Below are 26748 nucleotides of genomic sequence, written 5' to 3' on the forward strand. Positions count from 1 at the left end.
GACATCCTCGTTCCACCAAAATGTGCATACTTCTTTTAAATAAAATTGCATAAGGAGCACACTCAAGAAAAGGTTAGCACATTTTTGGGATCTTTGCAAATCATGATTGTGAAATAACATTCGCAATCATGAATTGTGAAGGTCCTCTATTTACATTTTTTTCAGTAAAAGGAGATTCGCATATGTTGGGAACATTCACAATTATGAGTTGTGAACGTTGTATTATATTTGCAAAAGGAAAAATTATCCTAAAAAAGTCAAGAATCAAAAATTTTGAAATAGGGTGAATTTTGGCAAATTGAGGCTTTTTCAAAAATGTGCTATTTTGCAAGAACAGTACGGTCATTTTAAAAAAAAACGGCTTGTAAATATGAAAACCATAACAACTTCTATCGACAATAACCACTATAGCAAGCCAACTTGAGAAATATCAAACCAGCAACAGTGAATCACCGAACCATGGTTACCAGAGTAATAAGCTAATAAGAGGAGCAATATGCGAAACGTGACATAAGATGAATCTAAGAACTGCCTACATGAGTGAAGCATGAAGCTTTAGGAAGTATCAAGGATTTTGCAAGAAACAAAGAAAATAAACATGACACAACATAAAGGTAATGTCTGTTTTTTTATAATCCAAGGGAAGAAAACCCATCACTGACCATGGCTGGCCTCTGGTTGGTAAGACCCTTGAGGTCCCCCCTACCCACCAGGGAGCACACCCAGCTTTAACCTTGTGGCAAAGGATGCCACCCATGGGTTTCGAACTTGTGACATCCCATCAACTTGGTGACATTCATAAGTCACCCTTACCAGATGCACAGAGCCTTCATAATGAAAGAAGTAGACCCTTTATTTTCCGAAGTGAGTTTCTCGTGAAGTTTTGGAAGCATAAAAGGAACATGCACTTCCATGCTTCCAAAGCAAGCTTCCAAGGTTTTAAGAAACTTCCGGTAACCATGCACCACCACAAAAATCTGGCACCTCAATAGGCAATAGCATCACATACCAACATTAGCATTGAACGACTAGTGCAAATAAAACAGGTACCATTAAAACACCGACATAAACAACACACTGATTTGCACCAAGATTTTAGTAGTTTTTTTATATGGGCTCAAAAGGTGAAATGATTCACATGCCTAAACAAAACACTGATTTGCACAGATTTTACAAACACAACCATGTAATCCACAACGTATATTTTGTGTCTGGCTCATTCTATTGTTCCTATCAGAGAAAGGTAAAAAAGGAACCCATTCATCCCCAACTCAGGGAATAGGGATATAAGTTAAACCACATAATAGTTGTAAAGCCTTCAGTTGGTGCAAGCACTGCTATCTGCAATGTACACTTCCACACAGCAATACAAGCTAAGGTATCTCCAAGAAGATGCTCACCTCCTGTGCAGCAGCAGCAGCGCTCTCACCTTCTCAATCAATACCTTTATCTCTTCCGACGTTTGGGTTCCACCTGAAACACCAATACCCTGTCAATAGACAATCTTCCCAGAATTTTAGAAAATGCAAAATCCTCCTTTGCCAATAAGTAATGGATAATTAACCAACAATGAAGACAATGACAAGTTTATGTAAGTTCCAATATTTCTTAAGGCATCCTAAAATCCCAAGCAACGGATGCTATTCTGCTTCACACAAAAAGGAATATTTTGCTGCAAATAAGCTAGACAGGACAAAATTCACAAAGGATATTAACCGAAAGTAAATACAGTGACACGTTTGCACAAGTAACCAACATTTCTTGTCACGCAGTCCCAAACAGCAACCACTGTTTCTTTTCATACAAAAGAGTGTTGTTTTGAACAAGCTTGACCTGAACAGGGCAGTATGGTTCGTCACTGAATGACCTTTAGAAAATGTTAAGAGGCAGCAAGAAAATCAGCCAGTCAGTTTTTTTTTTCTGGAGAGGAAGTCAAGAAAAGTCAATCAGAGGGTTTCACATTCCTCTGCCAGAAAAATAGGTCCAAAAGGCAGGACTCTGGATAGGAAGTCAAGAAAAGACAATCAGAGGGTTTCACATTCCTTTGCCAGAAAAATTGGTCCAAAAGGCATGACCTGACTGTGTGAGTTAGCATCCTTTCTATAATCAAAAGCTTCTCTCCCAATATCAAGGCATCCATTTTATCAAAGACTTAAAATTTTCTACCAACAACATCCAAAAAGGTTTTGAGTAAGCTGTGTGATTAATCTTTGATACATTTCACCAAACTTTGATGAGTCTACCAAGCTAAAGCACAACTACGAGGAGTTGTCTTCTAACAAGAAAGTGCAAACAATAAGCGCATATATAGTCATCACAAAAGTTCCCATTATATCCTAACATGGTTTAACATAAAAATTAATGAAGCAAGATAATTACCAATACAAAGTAAACATATTAAACATTCTTTAATCCACCTAGCACTTTCTTCTAGTGCCTTAATTGTATCATAAAAGAAATCAACCTGTTCTGAAGTATTCATACCACAGTCGCCAACGTGAAAAGAAAAAAACGGGAAACATCCCATGAATCAAAAGCGGAAAAGATGGATCTAAATTTTGGGAAGACTAAAGAAGCAAAAAGAAAATGATATCAGAATTCATTTGGAAAGTAAAATAGTATTCTAAGTGACAGAAAAATGAAGAGAGAAAAAGGATATCATAATTCATGAGCAGCATTAAGAAATCCCTAGATATCTAAAAGAACAATCAGAAAATATACATGCAATACCCAAAAGCAATGATGACACATGCAATATTTAAGACAATAATGATATCTATAAATAGAGGGCTTCCTCTGTAAATGAAGGTGTTAAAACAATATGAAACTATTACAGCCATACCCAGTGTGGCCCAATTCTCCAAGGTGATGGGAGGGGTATCCTGGGCTTGGTCTGAAACCTTCTGCTTTTATGCAAGTGTCTGCATTTATGGCTCAAACAGATGTCTCCATGCTGACAACCCAAGCAATTACAATTGCACCCAACAATGGCCCTCTAGTTTAATAAGTTTCATTAATCCATCTTATAAACATTATGAATATGTATAATGCTTTCCATCACACAAATCTAATAAGCCTACGCAACAATTGGTTCAAAACCCTAATTCCTGCATTCAGGTCACAATTCCTACACCTGAAGAATTGTGATTTATGACGGCTTCCTATTTGTTGACTTCAAAATCATGCTTTCTAGGAAGGACACTTCTCTTTGCATCAAAGCTAACCATAAGTTCAAATAAATTCCTGCCTTGTTAATGAACTTAACCATCTGGAGGAAGGCGAACATAAGAAACATGCTTACTTTGGGAGAAAATGCCATAAGTAGCTTCAATATTCTTTACAATCGCATGCATTCCCAGTTGTGCCACCAAAACACTTATACAAAGAATTACATGTGCACAGGTACCAAAAATAAGGAATAATTGTCAAATACCTGTTTTAATTTGTATACACCCCAAACCTAATCACAATTTTCACATACCAGCACTTTGGGGTACAATAACATGGAGTTGAAAATTACAATTTATGATCAATCAAATGTATAGAAACTCCTTTTTGTGTTAGGGCTGGGAAGCAAACCAATCAGGTTGTGACTTAGCTTGTTTCCGCTCATGTGTGAGCTCATTCAGACTTGTAAAATAGATTCCCAGCCAAGCACAAGTCAGCTTGTTTAGATCACTGAACAAAGCACAAGAAAAAACATGCTCAGCTAGTGTAGGCCTATAAATATATAGTTGTTAATATGTGCAAACGATTTAGCAAATTTCATTTATCCTTGGCCCAAATGATCTACATGTTTTTAGTGGGAACCAGCTTTTGAGAATCCGACCTGTATACAGGTTTTTATGGCAATGAAAAAATGGACAGTTGTAAATGCACTAATTTTTTTCAACTAAAAAAAGACGTTTTTTCATCAAAAAAACATGAACCAAGGGTCATTTTGCTCTAAATCGAGCATGTTGAATACATCTACGAGGTTAGATTGAGTCAAAAGCTTGAATCATGAGATTCCAACTAGATTGTACTACAATCAACTGTATTAAATACAAATCCATATATATATATATATATATAAGTGGGGAGTAGACTACCGCGAGCAAACAGGGGTTTTCAGGGTGTTTTTCACAAATCCGAGCCCACAGATGAATTCAGCATGGTCGATTTGCTAGAAAATGACACTTGTATAGTGCTTTTTCAGTGAAAAAACATGAATGCTTAAGCTTGAATATTTAAGAAATTTTTACTGTCTTTCAAGCATTATAAAAGACCTACCCACATGCTGGAATCAGATGATTTAAGAGTCCATTCTTATAAAATCAAGCATGTATAACACATCTGTACAGTCATATTTGAGAAAAACATAAAACTAAAAGAAATAAATAAAAAAAACTTTCAAAAGCCCGATATGCTGGGGGTAGGCATGGATCAGAGTAGGCAGCTATATAATATTGGCTACATTCGTGGGTTAGGAAACCCCTAGTGAAAAAATGTCATACTTTCATTTTTTTCAGTTTTTTTACACATCTGACCCTCCAAATGTGAACTACTTATTAAGTTTAGTAGAAACTGACCTTTGGATCATGTTCTTCTGACATATGTCAGATTTTATGAGGGTTGAAAAATCAACAGCCTTCAAACATCAAAAAAACGTGTTTTTATGTCAAAACCATGATTCAGGAGTTTATTTCTATTATTTTGACTACGGTGAAGACATCCATAAGGTCAAATTTGATCAAAACAACCTCCCCCTATGAGTTCTAACTAGGGGATTTCTTATCCATGAGGGTAGCAAATGATATATATAGGCTTGTAAAAAGGTCATGGGCTCAATTCCTACTGTAGTCAACATTTAGAAAACATTTTTCATTTTAAACATGCCAAATCCATGCTAAATCATGTTTGGTACAAGTTTGTGGTGAGTTCAAGCTCAACTTGAGCACATGAAAGTCAAGCCCAGCTCAAGCTCAAGTTGGGTTCATTCAGTTCATTTACCAACCTTATTTGATATCACCCTTATAATATGGTATCACCCTCTTGAAATTGTCATTTTATCATTGCTGCTTATAGAATTATGCTTCATAGGCATGTTGCTTAAAACTTTTAGAGGCATGCACGAGTTCCTAGGGATAGAACGTTAGTTAAAAACAATGAGATAATCATCAAATAAAACATACAATTTTATCATAAGCAAAAATCCACCCTATACAGATAGAAAAAACACTACATCAACTTGTACCCATCAAAACAAAGAACCTAGAATGCCTCATCATATATAGAATTTGCAACTAATTAATTTGGAACAATAGAAGGCTGTTTTTCGTTTAGAATAACATTTCAATAAGGGAAGACACCCATCAAATGAAACAAAATCTAAAAGCTACCATGTTATGAAAAGCATTAACACTTAAAATTCAAGCAAAAATCTGAACAAACAAAACAAGGATTAATCTCTAGCTACATGAAAAGTCAAAACAGAAAAGAAATTGAAATATGATTTTTTTGTTGAACTCAATCTAGGACCAGTGTCATAAGTATCATATTGTATCCTAAGATATGAATCATATTGTTTTCCTTTTAAGATACTATACACACTTGTATTGTGATATGAGTGTTGAATCGTATATGTATCGTACGACGCACCCTTATATCGTACGATACAGAATGATACATGGTGCATCATACGACATAGAATGATACATGGTGTATCATTTGATACGTGTTCGGCGGGATTTTAAGATGGTCGAAAAGGTTTTTTCATGTTTCAAGTATTAAAAAAACCCTAGGGCCGGTTCCCTCATTTGTTTAGAAGCCATTAAAGAGTAACCCATGTATCCTAGAGTGCTTGGAAGCGTTTTGGGAGGCCAATTCTTGCACAAGGAAGAGGGTTTTGCCCTTTTCGCGCAAAGAAGCATTTTTCCACCCATTTTTTGCTCAAAAACATATTTTGCGGTAAAAAAGACTTTGTTGTGTAAGATTGAAGTTGAAGGGGGATAAGTTTTTTCATTTTGATATTTTTACAAGATATTTCTTCGTTTTTACAATTAGTCCCATTTTGTGTGCCCATAAAACTCAAAATCTAGCCCTAGGTGTGTTATTGAGCCCAGTTTTACCTATCTATGGTGATTAAATTTATTAATTTGTGCCCTGAGAAAATAGAGGGTGGAGGTCTTGAAGGATGTCTCTCAAACGATTCTGCAACGAAATATTGTGTATCGGTTGACTTCAAGAAATGTTTGAAAGGAATAATAAAATGTGACTTTTGTGGTTTTATATTACACGGTGAATTGAATGATTTAAATGTCATATTGCGGGGGCATCACATTTTTACTGTGTGGTCATGATACCATCATATTTCATCTGATATCCGTGTTGAGCATCTTACTATTCTTATAAAAAATGATAAAAAAACACAAGTACATATAGCATTTGTCAGAGAAAATTGCCACAAATAGTCCCTAATTCAGAAGATGAAGATGAGCGATCACCATTTCAGATTATTGGATGCTGCAATAATAAGCAAAAATCATTGAGTTGAAGTCTGGTACTAAAAAAATCATATTATATTTATATTTATATTTATATTTATATATGTTTATGAACTCTAGCATGTATGCTTTTGTTTCTAGCATGGCCTTTTGTAACTAAAAATTATATTTGTAACTTTTATAATGAGCTATGGGAAACCTTTTGACTTTTATATGTATTGATATTTTGTCTTAACCGACTGTATTTGTGGTGATTAGATTTAGTAATAGCTCGATGTCCCCCATGTACCGATAATTCAACACGGCGATACTAAGAGTTATTAACAGTCATAGGGGGTGGCAAAACCTGACACGACCCGCCAACCCGCCTCTTAGGCGGGTTCGGGTTTGGCTTAAACTAACCCGTTTAATAAATGGGTTGACCCGCCTAACCCGTTTATCAAACAGGTCGGGTTCGTGTTAGGGGTATGCCAACCCGCCAACCCGGCTGACCCGTTTAATAAACGGGTTAGGCGGGCGGGTCAACCCGTTTACCCGAACCCGACCCACCAACCCGTTTACCCGACCCCAACCCGCCAACCCGACCCAACCCGTTTATTAAACGGGTTGGCAGGTTGGGTCGGGTTACCCGTTTAATAAACGGGTCAGGTTCGTGTTTGCCACAGCCGACCCGTTTATTAAATGGGTCGGGTTCGAGTTGAGGTATGTTGGCCCGCCAACCCGACCCGATTGCCACCCCTAGTCATAGGGGGCATGTGAATATGAGATGTAGGTTTTATCGTGCAGTGCTTCAAAGGAGATTGCACCACATGAAGATGCACAGCGTAGTGCTTCCAAATAAGGAAACACTACCATGTCGGACGACTACAAATGATGCACGAGTTGAGATGCGCCCTTAAATAGAAGAAATTAAAAATATGAATGACAGAAAAAAAAGAGATAGTGATACAAGCAATGGCATTTTCGGGTAATAGCTGCACAATCAAATGATGAAGAGCCACACGGCCTACAACAAGATGTCATCTCTGATGCAGAACGTGGATGTCTGATAATGAAGATGATTGATGTTTGTTTTGTATCTTTTGTCACAAAACTTTTGTGTAATGAAATTTATATTTAGTTGATTGCGACATCTATGTTTAGTTGAATGTTTAATGACATACTTATGTTCAATTAATCTTATTGCTTAAATTTATTTTGTTCTTGTATTATGTGACTTTTTTTAATTTTTTAGATTTTTTTATTGAAAATTGTGATTTTTCGATATGATAAATATCTTATTTTGAGCCTAGCCGATATGGGTTATGAATCTACGATATTCTTTTTATAACCTTGGCTGAGATGGTTCCAAGACAAGTTGCTTGCCATATATAGGAAGAAAATGTTCAAAAAGTAAAGCTCTCACAATGATACAAACAACATTGATTAGTGGGGCGGGGAACAACAATCAAAGAAGATTTTCAAGGCATCACATAAAAAAAAAAGTAAAAATGTCCATGTGTATGAAGTCACAGTAGTACACAAGCACATTCAATTTAAGTTGAATTCAGGGTCATGTCCTCCACAATATGCATTTGCGAGCAGCCTATGTTACAAGAAATAGTATAATGAAAGAAGTGCAAGATTGTGGCAGGTTTTATCCCCGCAAAAAATAAATGTCATGCAATACGAGTATCTAGAAATGATTGGCTCAGGTGGATCTGGTTCTGAAGTGAATTTGATTAGTGCACACTCAGTCAAACAGGAAAATATGAAAATATATAGAATAGTACAATGCTTGTACAGTAATATATAATATCTATATATAACCGCTACGCTACAAGCACCTAATACCCACATCCAAAAGTACCAACATCAACATATTTACACCTATTTCTGAAGCGCCTGCCCACATTATATGGATTGAAACACAAACGATTTGTACACACTTCAGTTGCATTTGGGCTTGTGATGGAACTCTGATGTGATTCATGGACTTCCTTGGTAAAAAAATTTGAGTATCATGCCTCCTCTGGGTCTAACAAGCATTCTACATGTGTGTGTACACTTATGTGTTTGCATCCACTTGCTTTTAGGATTGAGATGAAATCATAATGAGATTCATGGCATTTCTTCTTGGTCAAAAGATCGAGTAATGATGCCTTCCTCTAAGTCTCGTACATGTATACAGGGACAGAAACATGTGAACAGTGAACACACACACATGCATGTGTATGAATGTTTGTCTATGCATAAAACGTTCAACATCATAAATGAACATAAAAGATGCACTTAAACTAACGAAGGTGAAATAAAAAGCAGTTATGCACAAGATAATGTTCAAACATAGCTAATCCTACCACATGTATCACTTCTAGTTAGCTCCGCCGACACTCTTCTTTTGTGTGGGCCTTTGTGCCTTTTATATATTACATATTGTATGTAACCTTTCAAGTCCATTTGCCCATCTCTTGTCATACCAGGCCAATCTTGAGTACTATCACTGCTTTTACTAATGTCAAAATAGTAAGGACTAAGTCGATGACCATATTCAACCATACCAATTTCCCCTTCATCTTTCCTTGACACATGATCAATTGTATTCCATTCTTCAGTTAATAACCTTATTCGATTATATAAGATAACAGATAAGGTGTGCATGCATGTGCACACACACAGCGAATCTAACTCCCATGGCCTTTCACGAACATTTACTGATTCGCTACTTTTCTTTCCCTACAAGTTGAAAAATAACAATGGATTTCATGTATCGATTGACACAACACCATGGACATTAATAACAAATTCATAAAGAGACACACATTAATCAATGTCATGCATCCCTAAAGTACAAGTAACAAATGTTTTTTTAGTCAAAAGATATGCCACATGAATATGGGTACATCATGTATGTGGCATGACACGGATATAGTTGGCATGACACATGTGTTTTAAAAACAAAGGGTGTGTGCATGGAAGGGGGTGGAGTGGTGGGGGTTGGATTCATCCAACCTGAAACTACTTATATTAATAATTTAATTCTGATAACATTCAACTGATTGTGAAAACCAAAACATCATTAAAAGCAATGAAATTTCTTAAAATCTGTGTTACTTGGACACTCCTAGAAGTTCAATATGTCCTTGTCCAGTTGTGTTCAACACTGAAACTTTTGAATACTGCTATTTTGGAACTTCAAAGTAACCATTGACCATAAAATCTGGATTAGGAACCCTCACTAACCCTCAACCTCCTGCATCCATTGCATTCTAGAAAATGTTCCACTTGACCAGAAAAGGGCTACATGAGTGGACAGCCTTCATTACTACAAGCTTCATCTATCTTCTAGTTCTCTTATTGTAGACAGCTCCCAAAGGTTGTTCTTGGTCATGTCATAGATTATTATAATATCATGAAACTGCAATGTCACCAATATTCATATGGCAACAATGGCAGTAATTCAATTTCTTAGGGGAATATTAATAGAAAAAAATTTATACAAAACAATCAGAAACTCCTAACAAAAGCAAAAGATAATACAATTGGAGAAGAAAAAATAAAGATTGTATGAACATCTCAAGTTCTCAACAAACTGTCCCAAAAATGTCATCATAAGTTTCCTATTTGACTGTTCCCATGATCAATTGGATTTTCACTTGAGTCCAAAAAGATGACAAGATATGTTGGCGACTATGCACACAGCTAACTGTAAAAGATAAAAGCAAAGTGGCTAATGGAGCTCAACCTTTCTTAGCAAACTGGAAAACAAAAAGCTACATCATCACTATCCAGCATGTCCTCGCCATTCACAACCTCTAGCCATAAACCAAGCTTGAACATCAGTCAGAATGCAACTACAAACAGAAACCAAAGGTCTGAAGCTGCACAAAATATCCTCCGGTTCCTCTATTGTTTATTAGCAATTATGGATCAGCAATCCACCACCTAGTATGGGACCAATGTTTTTAATTTATTCTAGACTGATAAATCAAAGATAAGCATCATGGTTTCAGACACTCAATCATTCTTTTGATAAAAAAAGAACGAAAAAAGAAAACAATTTGTCACAAATTTAATTGCAATGGTAATTGACGATTACGATAAGAATCGGACCAAGTTTCTAATGTACTCTAGATAGATAAATCAGAAATAAGTGGCATTGTTTCAGATTCTCATCATTCTTGGGATTAAAAAGACCAAAAAAACAGAAGACTGCCAAAAAGCAAACTCTTGTCACAAATGTAATTGGAACAGTAGTTGATGATCATGAAAAGCATACTAGAGTAAACAAAAATAATAATAATAATAAATAAATTCCAATCATCTTTCCAGTTGTGACACATTAAAAAATGAGATAGACATCTCATATGAGATGACTCTTTTGCAATACTAAAGCCATAATAAGTTTGAACTTTTCACATCAAATATGACAGCAGGACTACTTAAAACAGGTTTATTCATCAATGAAAAATGCACACAAATGATTATTTTTATCGCTTCTGCTAGGTATTATTCATGATTCCTCAGCATGATAATTGAGAAAAGGGAAAAGACTACAACAGGAGTAGGTACTCTAAAGAAAATAAATATTTGAAACCCTTTTTGCATATCCATGATCTTGAGCTATAAAATGTAAAAGAAAAGCCACAAATCCATCACACTGAAAAATGAAATTTGATGTGAAAAGTTGAAGTCCCAGGTTTGAATCCCTCTGTCACATGGGCCTTGAGGTATACCAAGGTGGTATCCCATGTGGTAAGTGGGGTCCTGTGCCAAGCTGAAGGCCCAGGTTTGAATCCCTCTGCCACATGGAGCTTAAGAGATATCTGGAAGGGGTCTGCCTAACCCCAGCTTAACTTTCAAAAAAAAATTGATTTTTTTGCACACTGATGACTTAAGAAGACTTACAAGTAATTATCAGAAAAGAAAAAACATAGAACTTGAGCAAGTGTGCATGATCAGATAAAGTTTAGCTTAGTTTAATGTTCTTCATGCAGTAATGTGGCATATGCGATGAAAAAGAACCCAAAATAGAACCAAATGCCAAATGCATATATCAAAAATCTTCACAACTAATATACAAAAAAGACAACCTTTGTAAACTATGTAGCCACAACACATTATGAAATTATTTACCCAAGCTTGACAAATAATGTCAAATTGACAATATATATTGTCCAAAATATCAATGACTAAGAATGACATGACATGTTCAACATGACAGATCCAAAATCACTAGATATAAGAAGAAAAAAATAATGCTCATTGGTGGTTGGTCGCCAATCCGCTGGTTTGTCTGCCAGATCATTGTGCATATCCACATTAAGTGTATGAAAAATAACCAATTCTGACCTTATGTTCAGCAAGAGGTGAAACGGGATATGCGTTGTGCTGCTTCTTCTCTTCATCTTCAGAGGAGCATTCAGAGCACAAAAAGTGTTCCAATTTTTTTGCTTGCTCAATAGTCATACCCATGCAAGATGGATGAAACCTGCAAATTAGTGATGAAAGAATCAAGTCATACATCACATACAAGTTACACACTTGCAAATATACCAAAAACAAATAATAATTAGAATAAATATTCATATAACATGCTGATATAGGGAACATCAATAACTTATAAAGAAACTGAATGACTGAACCTTCATAACAAGACAATTCTTTTATTTGAACTACAAGAATGTTTTGCAAAGCAAGTTAGGTCAGGTGCAAAAAGGGAAAACTCTCCCTCAAAATAAATGAGGTCTATATATTGTACGCTGATACAAACCCAGGTATGATCATGGACGGTCCATCTTCAAGACTACAATTCCTTATAGGGTTAACGACATTCAGTTCCAGGTCATGATGTGTCTGAATCAGATAACTTCTGATGTACCATTTTTTTCAGACCCACTATATATGTCCAGGTATAAATTACTGCAACATTGCGGAGCTCAATTGCCAGGTTTGATTAGCTCCAACCATGTTAGGTCAGACCATAGCTAGTCACAGGAGCATGGGTCAATTGATAATCAAACATGGACTCTAAGGAACACAAAAGACAAAGGAGTGTGTGTGTGCATGTCAAAACGTTGCAAAAAGAACACATGGATGAACGTGAACGTGGAAGTGTTTGTATGCCTGCAGATCATGCACTTCACAGGTTATGGATTACCCATGTAGGATATGTCCACGATCCAAGATTTAATGCTGGTCAACATCATGATACAAAGTAGAAACATGAAAATCCATAGTTGCATCACAGCATGTTGCAACATATCTAATGAGTAGTGCAAACCCTAAATCATGCTTAAGCTGACTGCGGCTAAAAAAACAGCGAATATTTGTTCACTCATACCATAGTCAGACCTAAGATTTACATGTTTCCGTCTTACTCATGCCAATTTTCTCTTATGCAAGTCAGATTGATAATGTAGGCTTGAGAATGGAATTAAAAAAGACCCTAGATGTGACTAGCCAGGTTAGATCCCTATTTTCTCCTGGCCCCTAGCGCTTTTAACATCCTAGCTTGGTGCCATAATGTGGCATGGTGTGGAGTAATTTGTTAGTATAGTAGTGTAACTGATGCTGCTCAATGCAGTTTTATTAGGAGACAACCAAGCCAATGCAGAGTGACACTTAAGCCTAGAAAAGCAATTTGGTTCAGTAAACAAGTTGAACCTGGGGAGAAGCAGATAGGGCCAAATCTGGATCCAAGTGAACACTATATGGTTGGATCCAGTATTGGATTTGAATCATTACAGCCTGAATTCCTGCTCCCAAATCATGCTCCTGATAATAAAAAATGAACCTCAGAACCAGATGGAAGTCTTATCTAATTTACAGAACTCTCAATACATTCAACATTAAACTTTTTCCTCAAGGCAAGAGATTTATCTAAGAAATTTACATAACCTCAAATCTACATCTATATAACTAATAGGTATATAATATTGCACATCCTATACATGCATATAGATCTAAAACAAACATTAGCCTAATCACATCAAAAGAAAAAGGAAAGCATAAACACACACACACCAGCATAAACAAGACTTTATAACAACCATTGACACATATATTGGAGACATTTTGAAAATATTGTGATAATGATGAAAGAACAAGTAAATAGATAAGATATTGCAATATTTCCAAAATATAGGAAATTTGAAAATATTATCTATTATGGTGTGATAATACCATCAGATTGTGATATGCTCACTTCTTTTTAATTTTTTGTTCCTTTTTTAGATTTTAAGCCTATTTTTGTTTCTTTTATTTTTTATATGTTAAAGACTTATTTATTGCACAGTCAACTGCACATAATACCTAATTGAAACAGTAAATTTTTACATATTATTGAGATATTTTTTGTGGATCTGACCATAGAGATATGATCCACATGGTTTGCTTAGCAGAAAACAACTTTTGGCTCAGAGGTTAGAGCATCGCATTTGTAATGCGATGGTTTTTAGGGTCGCCTCATCGCACGGCCCCCTGGAGGTTTGGTCCACTATCGTAGCAACCTACCTCACAACCTGCCAGATCTTCACAATACAAAAAGTCATATTTATATGTCAGAAAAACAGGATCCAAGTCACAGGGACTCGGCAAAGCAGGTGCCGCACCCGCGTCGACGCGACGCGGGTGCGGCACCGGGTGCGGTCAACGCACCCACGGTCATTTTGATCCAATTTTTCGGACGTTAAAAAAAACGATGAAAAAGGAGGATTAGGGCAAAAAAAAAAATTGCCCTAATCTCCTCTCCCGCACAGCTCAGCTCGAGTCCTCTTAACGCCACCTCCTCCTCTCCCTCGTCGCAAGTACCCTCTAGCTCCCTCTCTCTCTCTTCTTGTGTCGGCAATGGAGGGGACGAGCCCCCTGCTCCCTCTCGATCTTATGTTGGGTCGGCAGGGGAGGGGCCGAGCCCCCCCCCCCCCCCCCGCTCTCTTGTTGGGTCGGTAGGGGAGGGGCTAAGCCCCCCCTGCTCCCTCTGTTTTCGACAGGGGAGGGGCCCTGCCCCTCCCTGTTTTCGGCAAGGGAGGGGCCGAGCCCCCCCCTCTCGCTCTCTTGTTGGGTCGGCAGGGGAGGGGGTGAGCCCCCCCTGCTCCCTCTGTTTTTGGCAGGGGAGGGGCCAAGCCCCCCCTCTAGCTCTTTTGTTGGGTCGGCAGGGGAGGGGTTGAGCCCCCCCTGCTCCCTCTGTTTTTGGCAGGGGAGGGGGTCGAGCCCCGACAGGGGAGGGGCCGAGCCCCCTTCCCTACTCCCTCTTATTTCAAGGGAGGGGCCGAGTCCCTCCCTGTTTTTGGCAGAGGATATATATATATATATATATATATATATAATGTTTATATAATTGATTTGAAATTTTGAATGTATTTTTTTTTTGTGTTTTCAGGATAAAAATGATGGATAAAGGGAAAGGACTTGCATCATCCTCATCCCAACATTTGAGTTTTGTTGCTAGTTTTGCTGATAGTTGTAGTGGGACTGATGAGGTGGGGCCACTATGGGTACATGTAGATAAACTTGCAAAAACTGGAGGAGGTGGTGGAAACAAGAGATTTCAATGCAAACTCCGTGAAAGAGATTTTGTCCGGTCTTACACAAGAGTGAAGGCTCATTTGTTGAAGATATCAGGACATGGCATTTTAGGATATAGAAAAGTTGATGAGACAATGTGAAGACAATACAAGAAGAATATGAGAAGAGAAAGACAATGACTGATTCTTGTATAGTTAGTGTGTCATTTGCAAGCCACTAAGAAGATACTGAAAAAAAAAAGTCAATGTAGGAGGTAGAGGAACGATACAAGCAGCATTCAATACATATGGAAGAGAAGAATTGGATAGAAAAGTTGGGAGGTATTTTTATTCTAATTCACTCTCATTTAATGCGGCTAGAAATCCTTATTGGAAGGATTTAGTAACATCCTTGGCAAATTGTAATTTGAGTGGCTATGTGCCTCCACGCTCAGAAAAAATACGAACCACACTTCTTGCAGAAGAGAGGGCAAATGTGAAGAGGTTGTTGGAGATTAAAAAATATTCATGGAAGCAAAATGGAGTTTCTATTGTGTCTGATAGATGGACAGATATTCAAAGGAGTCCACTGATCAATTTCATTACTTCTTCGCTTAGTGGCCCAGTATTCTTGAAAGCAGTTGATGCATCTGGAGAATATAAAAATGCAGAGTATTTGAAGGGGTTGTTTATAGAAGCCATAAAAGAAGTGGGTGATCAGAATGTTGTACAAATTATTACAGACAATGCTCCAGTTTGTAAAAGTGCAGCGTTAAGTTTGAAGAGTGACTACCCTCATATTTTTTGGACTCTCTGTGTAGCACACAGCTTAAATCTAGCCCTAAAGAGCATATACAACCCCAAAGAAGAAGAAAATTCACAAGCATATGTTTTATGTTCATGGATTGAAGATTTAGAAAGAAATGTCAAAAGCATTAATAATTTTGTTGTTAACCACCATCGTGCTAATGCTATATTTAATAGGCATTCTGACTTGAAATTGTCGAAGGTCGCTAAAACACGTTTTCGTCCATCATTGTGATGGTGAAGAGGATTAAAAAAGTGAAGAATGCTTTGGTTAGCATGGTGACTGATGAAAATTGGACATTTTATCATGTTGATGATGATGTCAAGGCTCAAGAAATTAAGAAATTCATTATTGATGATGAGTTTTGGGACAAAGTAGTATACTTTTTTCAATTTACCCAACCTATTTGGGAAATGTTGAAAGAAGTTGATAAGGATGAACCCATGCTTCATAGAGTTTATGAAATGTGGGATAATATGATTGAAAAAATACAAGTTGTTGTTTTCAAGTATAAAGAAAAAAATCTTGCATTGGATGATTCAGAATTTTTTAATCATATTCATTCAATTTTAGTCAGAAGATGGGATAAGAGCAATACTCTTTTACATTGCATGGCACATTCTCTTAATCCAAAATATTATGCAAAAAAGTGAAAAGAAGGTGGTATTGGTTGTGTCCCTCCAAATCTAGACCCAGAGCTATCAAGACATAGAAATATGTGTATGATAAGACTTTTTCCAGAAGCATATCTTCTAAATCAAGTCATACAAGAGTTTGAAAAATGTTCATCTTCGAGATTATATGGACCAACATTATTCGTGAGAGAAGAGGATAATATAGATCCTATCACATGGTGGTCAACATTGTTAAGAGGTAAACTTCAGGTTTATCTGCGCAAGGAGGAAAACGAGTAAAAGAGAAATAGGGTTGCAGAAGGTCACGGTTGAATCTCACACACGTGACTGATCTATTCAAAGCATATGTATATAAAAGATTACAAAGATTAGGGTATAGAAATACCCTTTAATGAATATTTAAAATTACAACATAACACAACCCTTATATGGATACAGGTCTGGATTGGATCCAGATCCATAAACGATTCTTTACACCCTCCCTCAAGTTGTACATGATCTTGGAATATGAACAACTTGCCTTTTAACATCCAAAACTTGTCCTTTGTTAATCCTTTTGTGAATATATCTGCAACTTGTTCTTCTGTTCGGACAAAATTGAACTCAATTTCTTTTTCTTCGACCATTTGCCTTATAAAATGTTGATCTATCTCAATGTGTTTTGCTCGACTGTCATAAATAGGATTGAAGGACATATTGATGGCACTTTGGTTGTCACATAGTAAAAGTGATCGAGCAATTGATTCTCCTATCTCTGTGAGGAGATGTCTTATCCATGTAGCCTCTGCAGTCGCGGAAGCCATCGATCTGTATTCAGCCTCTGTGCTCGATCTAACTATGGCTTTCTGCTTTCTACTGCTCCAAGAAACTAGGTTTGACCCAAGAAAACTGCAATAACCAGATATCAATCGGCGTTCATCTGGATCCCCTGCCCACTCAGCGTCAACATAAACAATAATCTCATGTGTGCCTTGATTCAGCTCACTCTTTCTGTACACAAGTCCATCGCTGACTGTGCCTTTTAAATATCTTAGTATTCTCTTAACTGCCTCCATATGTGATGTACGAGGTTCATACATAAATTGAGATACATGATTGACAGAATACACTATATTGGGTCGAGTGAATGTGAGGTATTATAACATACCTACTATGTTGCGGTATCTAGTAGGATCTTCATATAAGTCTCCCTCTTTAGAGCTCAGTTTCTGATGCATGACATTTGGGGTTGCCAAGGGTTTGCAATTCATCATACCCGCTCTACTGAGAATATCCACTGTGTACTTGTGTTGAGTGAGAGTAAGTGTATTACATGTCTTGTCGACTTCCACCCCAAGGAAATATCGTAGATCTCCGAGATCCTTCATTTTAAATCTCTGATTCAACAATTTCTTTACTTCCTCAATATGAGTTTCGCAGTTACCTGTAATGATGTCATCTACATATATCAATAGGAGTGTGGTCACACTCTGCTTCTTGTAGATGAATAATGAATGATCACGAAGAGACCTAGAGAAGCCATGTCTCTGTATTTCAAGCGAAAAACTCTCAAAACCAAGAACGAAATGCCTGTTTCAAACCATATATCACTCGTTTCAATTTACACACGTATTGATCAGTATCTTGTTTTGCATATCCTGCGGGTTGCTTCATATAAACTTCCTCCTTGAGATCTCCATGCAGGAAGGCATTTTTAACATCTAGCTGACTTAATATCCATCCATGTTCAACAACTAGACCCAGCACAATTCACCACAGGACTAAAAGTTTCATCAAAATACTGCCCTTGCTCTTGTGTGAATCATTTGGCAACAAGTCTAGCTTTGTACCTTTCAATACTCCCATCAGGTTTATATTTAATTTTGTACACCCATTTTGATCCGACTACATTTTTATTTGGTGGTCTTGGAACAACCTCCCAAGTACCACATTCATGTAGAGCTTCCATTTCTTCATTCATCACTTCAATCCACTTCTTTGAGTTGGCAGCTTGATAAAAGGTGAGAGGTTCATCTTCTTTGGTTATGGCTGTCAAAAACAATTGAAAATCCAGTGAAAATTTTTTGTAGCTGACCCATTTGTCAAGTGGGTGACGAGCCCGAATAGACCTCCTGACCGGCAACATATGTGAAGAAGTAGGAGGCATATTAAGATCCGTAGAGGGAGTAGAGACAGGTGGAAGTTCCTTCTCACGTCGAGCGTAGACGATGCCCTTATACCTTCCTGCTTCCAAGGGTTGACCATCAACCTCTTCTGATTGTGATGCATCTTTTGACTCCTCATATGCTTCCTTCTGACTGCAGTCGAAGGGCATTCAGTATTAATGTTGGAGAAGAGTTCGGAGCTTAGCCATGGATAATATACCTCAACATTGGATCCTGAGCCAGAGAAGTTAGTTGGTTGATTATCAAAGTTCATCTCATCAAAAATAACGTTTCTTGACACTTTGATGTGTTTACTCGAAGGATCATAACACTTGTACCCCTTATATTCATCTGCATACCCCACAAATCTACACTTCAAGGCTTTCTCTTGAAACTTATGCCTTAATGAGCTATCAATGTGCACATAACAAACAGATCCAAAAACACATAATTCATGGTAATCACGATGAATGCCAAAAAGACATAGGCAGGCGGTTTATTGCATGCATTGTAGAGTGAAAAGCCTCTGTCCATAAAGTAATAGAGAGATTACTATCATGCATCATGCTCATTGTACTCTCAACAATATGTCGATGCTTTCTCTCAGCAATCGCATTTTGTTGAGGTGTGTGTGGGCAAGACACTCTCCTCCTTATTCCATTATGCTGGAGAAATTCAATAAAATCACTAAAGGAGAACTCTCCCCCTCCATCACATTGAAAATGTAGGATGTTTTCAGAGAAATGGTTTTTGATAAAGGAATAAAACTTTCGAAATAATCCAAAGACTTCTGATTTATGCTTCATGAAGAATATCCAAGTGTAACGTGAATAGCTGTCAACAAAGATAAGGTAGTATCTACTTTCAGAACCAGAAGCAATTGGGACATGGCCCCAGACATCAGAACATATGGTCTCAAAAGGCCTTAAAGCTCTTTTATTAATTGAATTGAAGGGTAAAACATGACTCTTACATAAATGACAACTCGGCCATTTTATTTCATTTGTTTCTGAACCCAGACTAGACTTAGGAATCAAATTATTTAAGACAAGTTTGTCAATGAAATGACGACCACAATGACCCAATTGACTGTGCCAAAGGATTGGCTTATTACATTCAGAAATAACGAACACAGACTCAAATGAAACTAATGATGGATGCTGATAGAGCTTCGATGAACAAGTGGAATGAACTGTGGAGGAGGGATCTTCTTGAAAAATGTACACATTGCCTCGTTTTTTTCCCTCAGCGAATATCTCCCTCGTGCGAAGATCCTTGACATAAACAGAAGAGGGAGTAAATTCAACTGAAGCATTAATATCATCAACAAGTTTTGACACAGAAACAATATTTTTCTGAATATTTGGTGCATGAAGAACATTTGAAAGTTGAAGGGAGACTTAGACATGGGTATAACAACATTTTCAATATGTGATATGGAGTGGTGGGTCCCATCTCATGTGACTATGCTATTTCTACCAACATAAGAAATAAGGTTTAGGAGTTTACCCGCATCACCTGAAACGTGGGTTGCTGCCCCTGAGTCAACATACCAAGTGCCTTTATCATTTTGCTTCATATTTAGCCCTGTCAATGCTGCCAAATAATAACTCTTTTACTTCTCCCCCAGCCTTTGAATTTTCTGTGTCTTTCTTGGCTTCTAATTGCAAAGATTTCCCTTTATTTTTGAGATTGAACCAACAATTTGCTTTAATATGTCCCCTTTTGTTACATAAGAAACAGGTAGGAATGAGCCTTTGACCTTGCAGATTGGAAGAAACATTGGGCGTTGGAAGTAGCCCACGACCCCCAAAACCAAGTTTTCCCTGTCCACTCCTACCTCGAAAAGCACCACCTCCTCTTCCTCTGCCATAAGTCAGCCCTGTAGCAAGAACTTCTTGAGTCCCAAATTGCACATGATTTTCTTCAGAAAACCCCTTCAGACTCATCTCATATTGTAACAATTTTGCACGTAGATCTTTGAACTTAGGAAGCTCTGGGAGACACAATAAGGACGTTGTCAGAACATGATAATCTGGCCCCAGTCCGCTTAGAGTTTGTTGTACTTTATCTTTGTCATTAACCACACATCCCACGATAGTCAACTGATCCATGATACTCTTCATTCTATTTAAGTATTCCATGAACGACATGAAATCTTTCCTCAACATCTGAAATTCTCGCTTAAGAAACACAACTCTAGCCTCGGATATTTGTGAATATGTCTGAAGTAACTTATCCCACAATTCCCTGGCTGAACAATCATCAGGAATGGCTACAAGAACCTCTTGCGACAATGTAGAGGTGATGCATGCCACCAATGCTTGGTCTCTCTTTATCCACGCGATGTAATCTGGATTTCTGAGAAGCACAGTAGAAGATGCCCCTTTATCATCTTTCTTTTCCTGCGAGATAAACTCTGGAGGGGTTGGAATTGACTCATCCAGATGTTCAGAGAGATCCTAACTCCTTATAAAAGGGACGATTTGTCTTTTTCAAGTCAAGAAATTGCTATTGTTTAACTTCTCAGAGACGAGTTGACTAAGAAAATTAGAAGAAAGAGGCATTTGTGAGAATGAGGAATCCATTGAGGGTAACACAGGAGATTGGGAATAAAGGAAAAGGAGAATTTCTGGACCAGATTCAGTCAATTGATAAAAGAATCAACCACTTTTAATATTCTGGGTTTTTTTTTCTGCAGAAGTTTAACCAGGAAAATTATATTGTGTCGTGGTCAGCGAACATAAGAGGTCTGATTCAACAAATCTTGTATTCTCGAATAGCAAGAATGATATAGATAACACAGAAAAATTTCAAGTAAAACAGATTGGCAGCAGATCGATAATCCCTTTAAAAGAGCAAAGATAGTTGGCAACAAAAGAAGAAGATAGAAGTCGATATTTTGAGGTGGAGAGAGACGTTCCTGATTTTAGAGAAAAGTTTCAAAAATCAGCGATTAAAGAAACAGAAATACGCTTATTAACGAACACAAAAAAAACTTTATAGGTTGAAAAACAGATTTAAAGACGTCGTTGATATAGATTCAGAAGGGACGCACGTATAGGTTCAGAAAAGAACACATATTTAAAAGGACGCTACTTTAAGAAGACGCTGATTTAAGAAAATGAACGCAGATTGATTGGGGGTCTGGGTTTAAAGGATTCAAAAAAAGAAGAACGCAGATTGATTCTGGGTTTAGAAAAAGAACGCAGATTGAAGGAGACGCAGTTTTGGAGAAGACGCACATGAGATATATTGAATTCACAGATTTCTCGGCTTGGAACTTAAGATCTCTTTGGACAGTCCTTTTGGAGAAGCAATCACAGGCCCAGCTTTCTACTGCTCTGATACCATGTTAAGAGGTGAACTCCAGGTTTACCTGCGCAAGGAGGAAAACGAGTAAAAGAGAAAGAGGGCTGCAGAAGGTCACGGCTGAATCTCACACACGTGACTGATCTATTCAAAGCATATGTATATAAAAGATTACAACGATTAGGGTACAGAAATGCCCTTTAATGAATATTTAAAATTACAACATAACACAACCCTTATATGGATACGGGTCTAGATTGAATCCAGATCCATAAACGATTCTTTTCAAACATTTGGATCAGAAACACCTCTTATCCAACGTCTTGCATTACGATTGTTACCGCAACCTGCTAGTTCATCTTGTTATGAAAGAAATTGGAGCGCATATTCTCAAATCCACAACGTGAAGAGAAACAAACTCACAAGCAAGCATGCAGAGGATTTAGTATATGTTTATTCAAATTTTTGACTACTTTCGCAAACTAATGATGAATACAGGTATTAATTTGCTCTCTTAGTTATTTGATTATTTATTTTTTTATTTTTCATTTAAATATACTCTTATTGTATTTAACATTTTCAAATTGGGTTTGTTTGTAACGCAGACAAGGAACATCCAAATTTTGGGATGTAAACCCAAAAGAGTGTGACTTCGAGGGAGACCATGACTTCAACATGACAAACATGGATTTATCTGAGCCCAGTCTTCCTTCTAATGATGCAATTGATGATGAAGAAGAAAATTATTAAGATCCATTACTTTTGGTATGTAATTTAGTTCTCTTCGGCTTTACTTATTTGATCGATATTTAGGTTGATTTATGTAATTATTTTACTTATTTGATTGATATTTAGGTTGATATATTGTATGCATGATGAATGATATTATGACAATGTTAACTGTTAAATTATGATAATGCTAACGGTTAAAACTTCAAAATTATATATATATATATATAATATTTACATTTTTGCCCTGCCGCACCCCTGCACCCTAGGTTTTTGAAAGTACCGCACCCCCGCACCCATGTGACTTAGGATCCGTGTCATACTTAGCAAACAACCCGTGTTGAACATATCTGAGGGGTCATATTGATTGAAAATTGCTTGCACCTATGAATTTTCAACTTTATACGTCGTACCCTCAACTGGACATATATAACCGAATATCTAAAAAGGAAGCATTAAAGTTAAAAAAAAACACTAGAAATTTAGCTTCAAGCATGAGAAATCCATTCCAGCATCATGAACTTCATTATAAATTCTCTTCATGATGCTCTTTCACATTACACTCCCAGATGACCTCCTTCACCTTTCACATCCTGGTAGTGGGCACCTTAGACAGTAAAATATTGATGATTCAGTTACCTAGGAAGTGCAGGAATCAGTCAAGGAATTACGGGCTCAAATTTCATACAAACCAAAATGGTTACAAGACGAGAAACTAAAGGACATACTCCCTGATAAGTTGGGAGTTGGGACAAATTAATTGTCCATCTATTCATTTGGTTCACATGCCTCCGTCTACGTAACCTACACAGCAATGACATATTGGTTTGAACTCAGATAAACGGTTTTTATAATCATTTCAAAACAACTATCAAGGGCCACCATGGAACATCTTTTATATCCCCTTTTCAAGATTCTGTTCACTATAATATGATCTCACGAAGAATGTGCATAAAAATAGCAATGTGCACAAAACATAGAACATAAAAGCTACATCATCACTGCCACTAAATGGGTCCAAATGACCAGATAAGGCTTCAACTTGGCCATTTGTGTAGGTAGCATGTACATCTCCAAAATGTCACCATGTCATAAATCTACCAGAGTATGCAACTAGAAGAGTAGATAGGGCTAAAATATACAACATAAAAGTTCCAAGACGACAACTACTCAAAATCTAGATGGTTGTTACTTCGAAATGCATTGCTATAACCAGAAGCACAAAATTTATTCTAGCTTTGTTCTATTACCAATGCAGGTTGAATGGCCAATAAGATTATTCACGTAAAACTTCTTTCAACACTAAAAGAAACTGCATTTAAATGCTGTGACCCAGGAACTAATGATACTATAACTCGAATACTGGTAGGATGTGCTCATAAATTAACAAAGAATTTTCGATTATAAGAAAAAACAACCATTCTTACCAGTCTTTGCATCCCTCGCATTGGACCATGAGGTCATCAGGGTTGTAAGGCATTTCGCATTTACAGTACCTTCAAAACCAATGAAAACACAACACCACAATCAAACTTCCTCTCAAATAGAAGAACATGAAAGAGAACACGTGCACACCCTCAAACAGAAAACATGACATGGACGGAGAAAGTGCCAGAAACTCACACGGCAACCCTATCGGGCGTGAACCCCCCGGTGGAGGCCTTATACTCAAAGCGACAGAAGTAATCCTCAGCACCCACATTCTCAAGTTTGGTGTAGTTCTTGAACGAGTGGACAGTGCACTTCCCCTCTATAGTGTGTGCGCTCTGCACGTCAAGGTGATCGGATAGGAAGAGCTCCTTCGCTCCATGGAACTGCCTCCGCCCTCCGATAGACTCCTCGGGGCGGTAGTACCACCTCACCCGAACCTTAATATTGTTCCTGTGATCGGCTTCAATCTTCTCCACCCTGGCGACGTAGGGAGGCTTGTCGGAATCCGAAGGACGCATCAAAACACAGTCGCCAGCTGAACCAAGGCAAGGAAAGCACAATCACCAACAGCACCAAACACAAAAGAGACTTCACCCCCATTTTCCTACTGCAAACACGACAGGGATAACGAAAAGCAAAGATAAGAAGAAATAATCGATGGTGGGGAGTGGAAATACCTCTGACCACTTTGTTGGTTCCTTTGATGGTGTAGGAATCCAAGTCTTTCTTCCCCGGTTTCGTCTTCGCCATGCCGAAACGGAACCGCACAAGCACAAACAAGAGAGAGATAGGAAGAATAAATCCAGGGGAGTAAGGTCAGGTGACGTGTGGTGAAACAGAAAACCCTAAAAGCCGACAGAGGAGGAAGAGGAGGGGGAGAGAAGGAGGATGAAGATGGTTGGGGGTGAAAAGAGGGAGTATTAAAGGACTGGACCGTCTTTTCCTTTTTTTCTTTTTTTTTTCTTTTTCGCGTTGGAGTTGCTCTTTTAACGAAGATGATAGAACGAAGGAATGAGACATCCTCACCGCATGGATGCACATTCTCATGTAATCATGTATGTGTATGTTATCTTCAATTGGCGATCCGAATATATATTTCAAAATATTACTAAGAGACATATGTACATTTATAGTCACTAGAATATGAGAACTTAGAAATATTGGCATTTCCAACATTTTCTTTTAAATACATCCATGTGGATGTACCGGCCGATAGAGACGTTAACCGGGCTGTCTCGATTCTTAATTGGCTCGGTTTTGAAGAGAAGCCCGTGGCCGGGCCCAACGGGTCAACATGAAGCGAGTCGGCTCTGCCCCAAGCCCAATCCTAAAATGCATAAATGCTTGACTGAAATTATGAATTAATGAGAGCATAACAAGTAGTTCTCATGCAACTAATTCCTAATTAGTACAACTAATTCCTAATTAGTATAACTAATTAGGTAAATAGTAATAATTAACAAATAACAAGTTTTCATGCAACTAATTAGGTAAATAATAACAGTTATTCAAGTTACTATCTAATGGTTGGTTTTTAAAAAAAATATATTATTAAATATTAATAAATAAATAAATCAGGCCTATCGGGCCAGCCCGGTAGCCCAAGCCCAGCTCGTGCATATAACCAGCCAGGTTTTGGCCTAGTAACTAACAGGTCCTGACCTAAAATCATGGCCCAAACCTGATCCATGATGGGTTGGGTCAGCTTGGCCCATCGGGCTGCTGGGCTGGTTGCCCACCCGTATGTGGATGTGCTTGGCATGGTGAATTTTCTAGGAATCACCATTGAATAGTGTATTTTTTATGAAAATGCAATTTTTGAATGTTTGAATATTTATGAGGACTATGAGTCATTGATTTTAAACCCTTAAAAAAATAGTTTATGCATTAAAATTGGTGGGTTGTTATAAAATCAAGCATGTAGATCACATCAGTACGATTAGATTAAGGAGACAATAACAAAAAAATCATGAAATTTCTGATTCACGCATTAGTTTTCATATTTTAGTTCTCATATTCTATAATGTATATATAATCACTAGAACATGAGAACTGGAAATCCAACCTTGTGGATGTGCTTGGCATGATGAATTTGCTAGAAATCAGCCATTAGATCATGTATTTTTAATGAAACATATGATTTTTGAATTCTTAAATATTTTTGAAGAATATGAACCATTGGTTTTAAAACCTTAAAAAATCATGTTTATGCATCAAAATATGATGATTCAAGAGTGTGTTCCTATAAAACCAAACATGTAGACTACATCTGTATGGTTCTATTCAAGAGAAAAGAACGAAAAAAATATGAAAATTGTGGTTCACACATTAGTTCTCATATTCTAGTCACTTTATATATAGTGCTCCTGAAGCACCTACTCTCTTATCTAAACCGTTGAATTAATTTGAAACCAACAATCTAGATGGGGTTTGAAAATCTTAGTCTTTTACTATTATTACAACAACAACAACAACTACTACTACTACTACTACTACTACGCCTTCATCCCAAAACAATTGGGGTCGGCGATATGAACCAACAAAGAAAATCATTATGGGTCTTCCACATGAATCCTTCTCCTCCATTCATTTCTATCCAATGTCATGTCCTCGGTGAGGTTCAAAGCATTCATATCCTTTCTTATCACCTTCATCCATGTCTTCCTAGGCCTACCCCGACCTCTTTTAACTAATATATTTTCCCATTTCTCCATCCTTCTA

The 26748-nt window shown here is 37.4% G+C and overlaps 1 protein-coding gene across 1 annotated transcript; it reads right to left on the reverse strand.

Annotated features, from left to right (window-relative positions):
* Window positions 1-1029: 1029 nt before the first annotated feature.
* LOC149838416 (chromatin remodeling protein EBS-like) lies at window positions 1030-24985 on the reverse strand. Its single transcript, XM_090006588.1, has 5 exons — window positions 24705-24985; window positions 24220-24562; window positions 24024-24092; window positions 11817-11955; window positions 1030-1473 (listed from the first exon to the last, which is right to left on the reverse strand). Exons 1-5 carry the CDS (start codon window positions 24775-24777, stop codon window positions 1447-1449), a joined length of 651 nt encoding a protein of 216 aa, XP_089862714.1. The 5' UTR covers window positions 24778-24985; the 3' UTR covers window positions 1030-1446.
* Between the last annotated feature and the right edge of the window lie 1763 nt (window positions 24986-26748).

Source organism: Nuphar pumila, chromosome 5, assembly GCF_984573655.1.
Source record: "Nuphar pumila chromosome 5, dmNupPumi1.hap1.1, whole genome shotgun sequence".
NCBI lineage: Eukaryota > Viridiplantae > Streptophyta > Magnoliopsida > Nymphaeales > Nymphaeaceae > Nuphar > Nuphar pumila.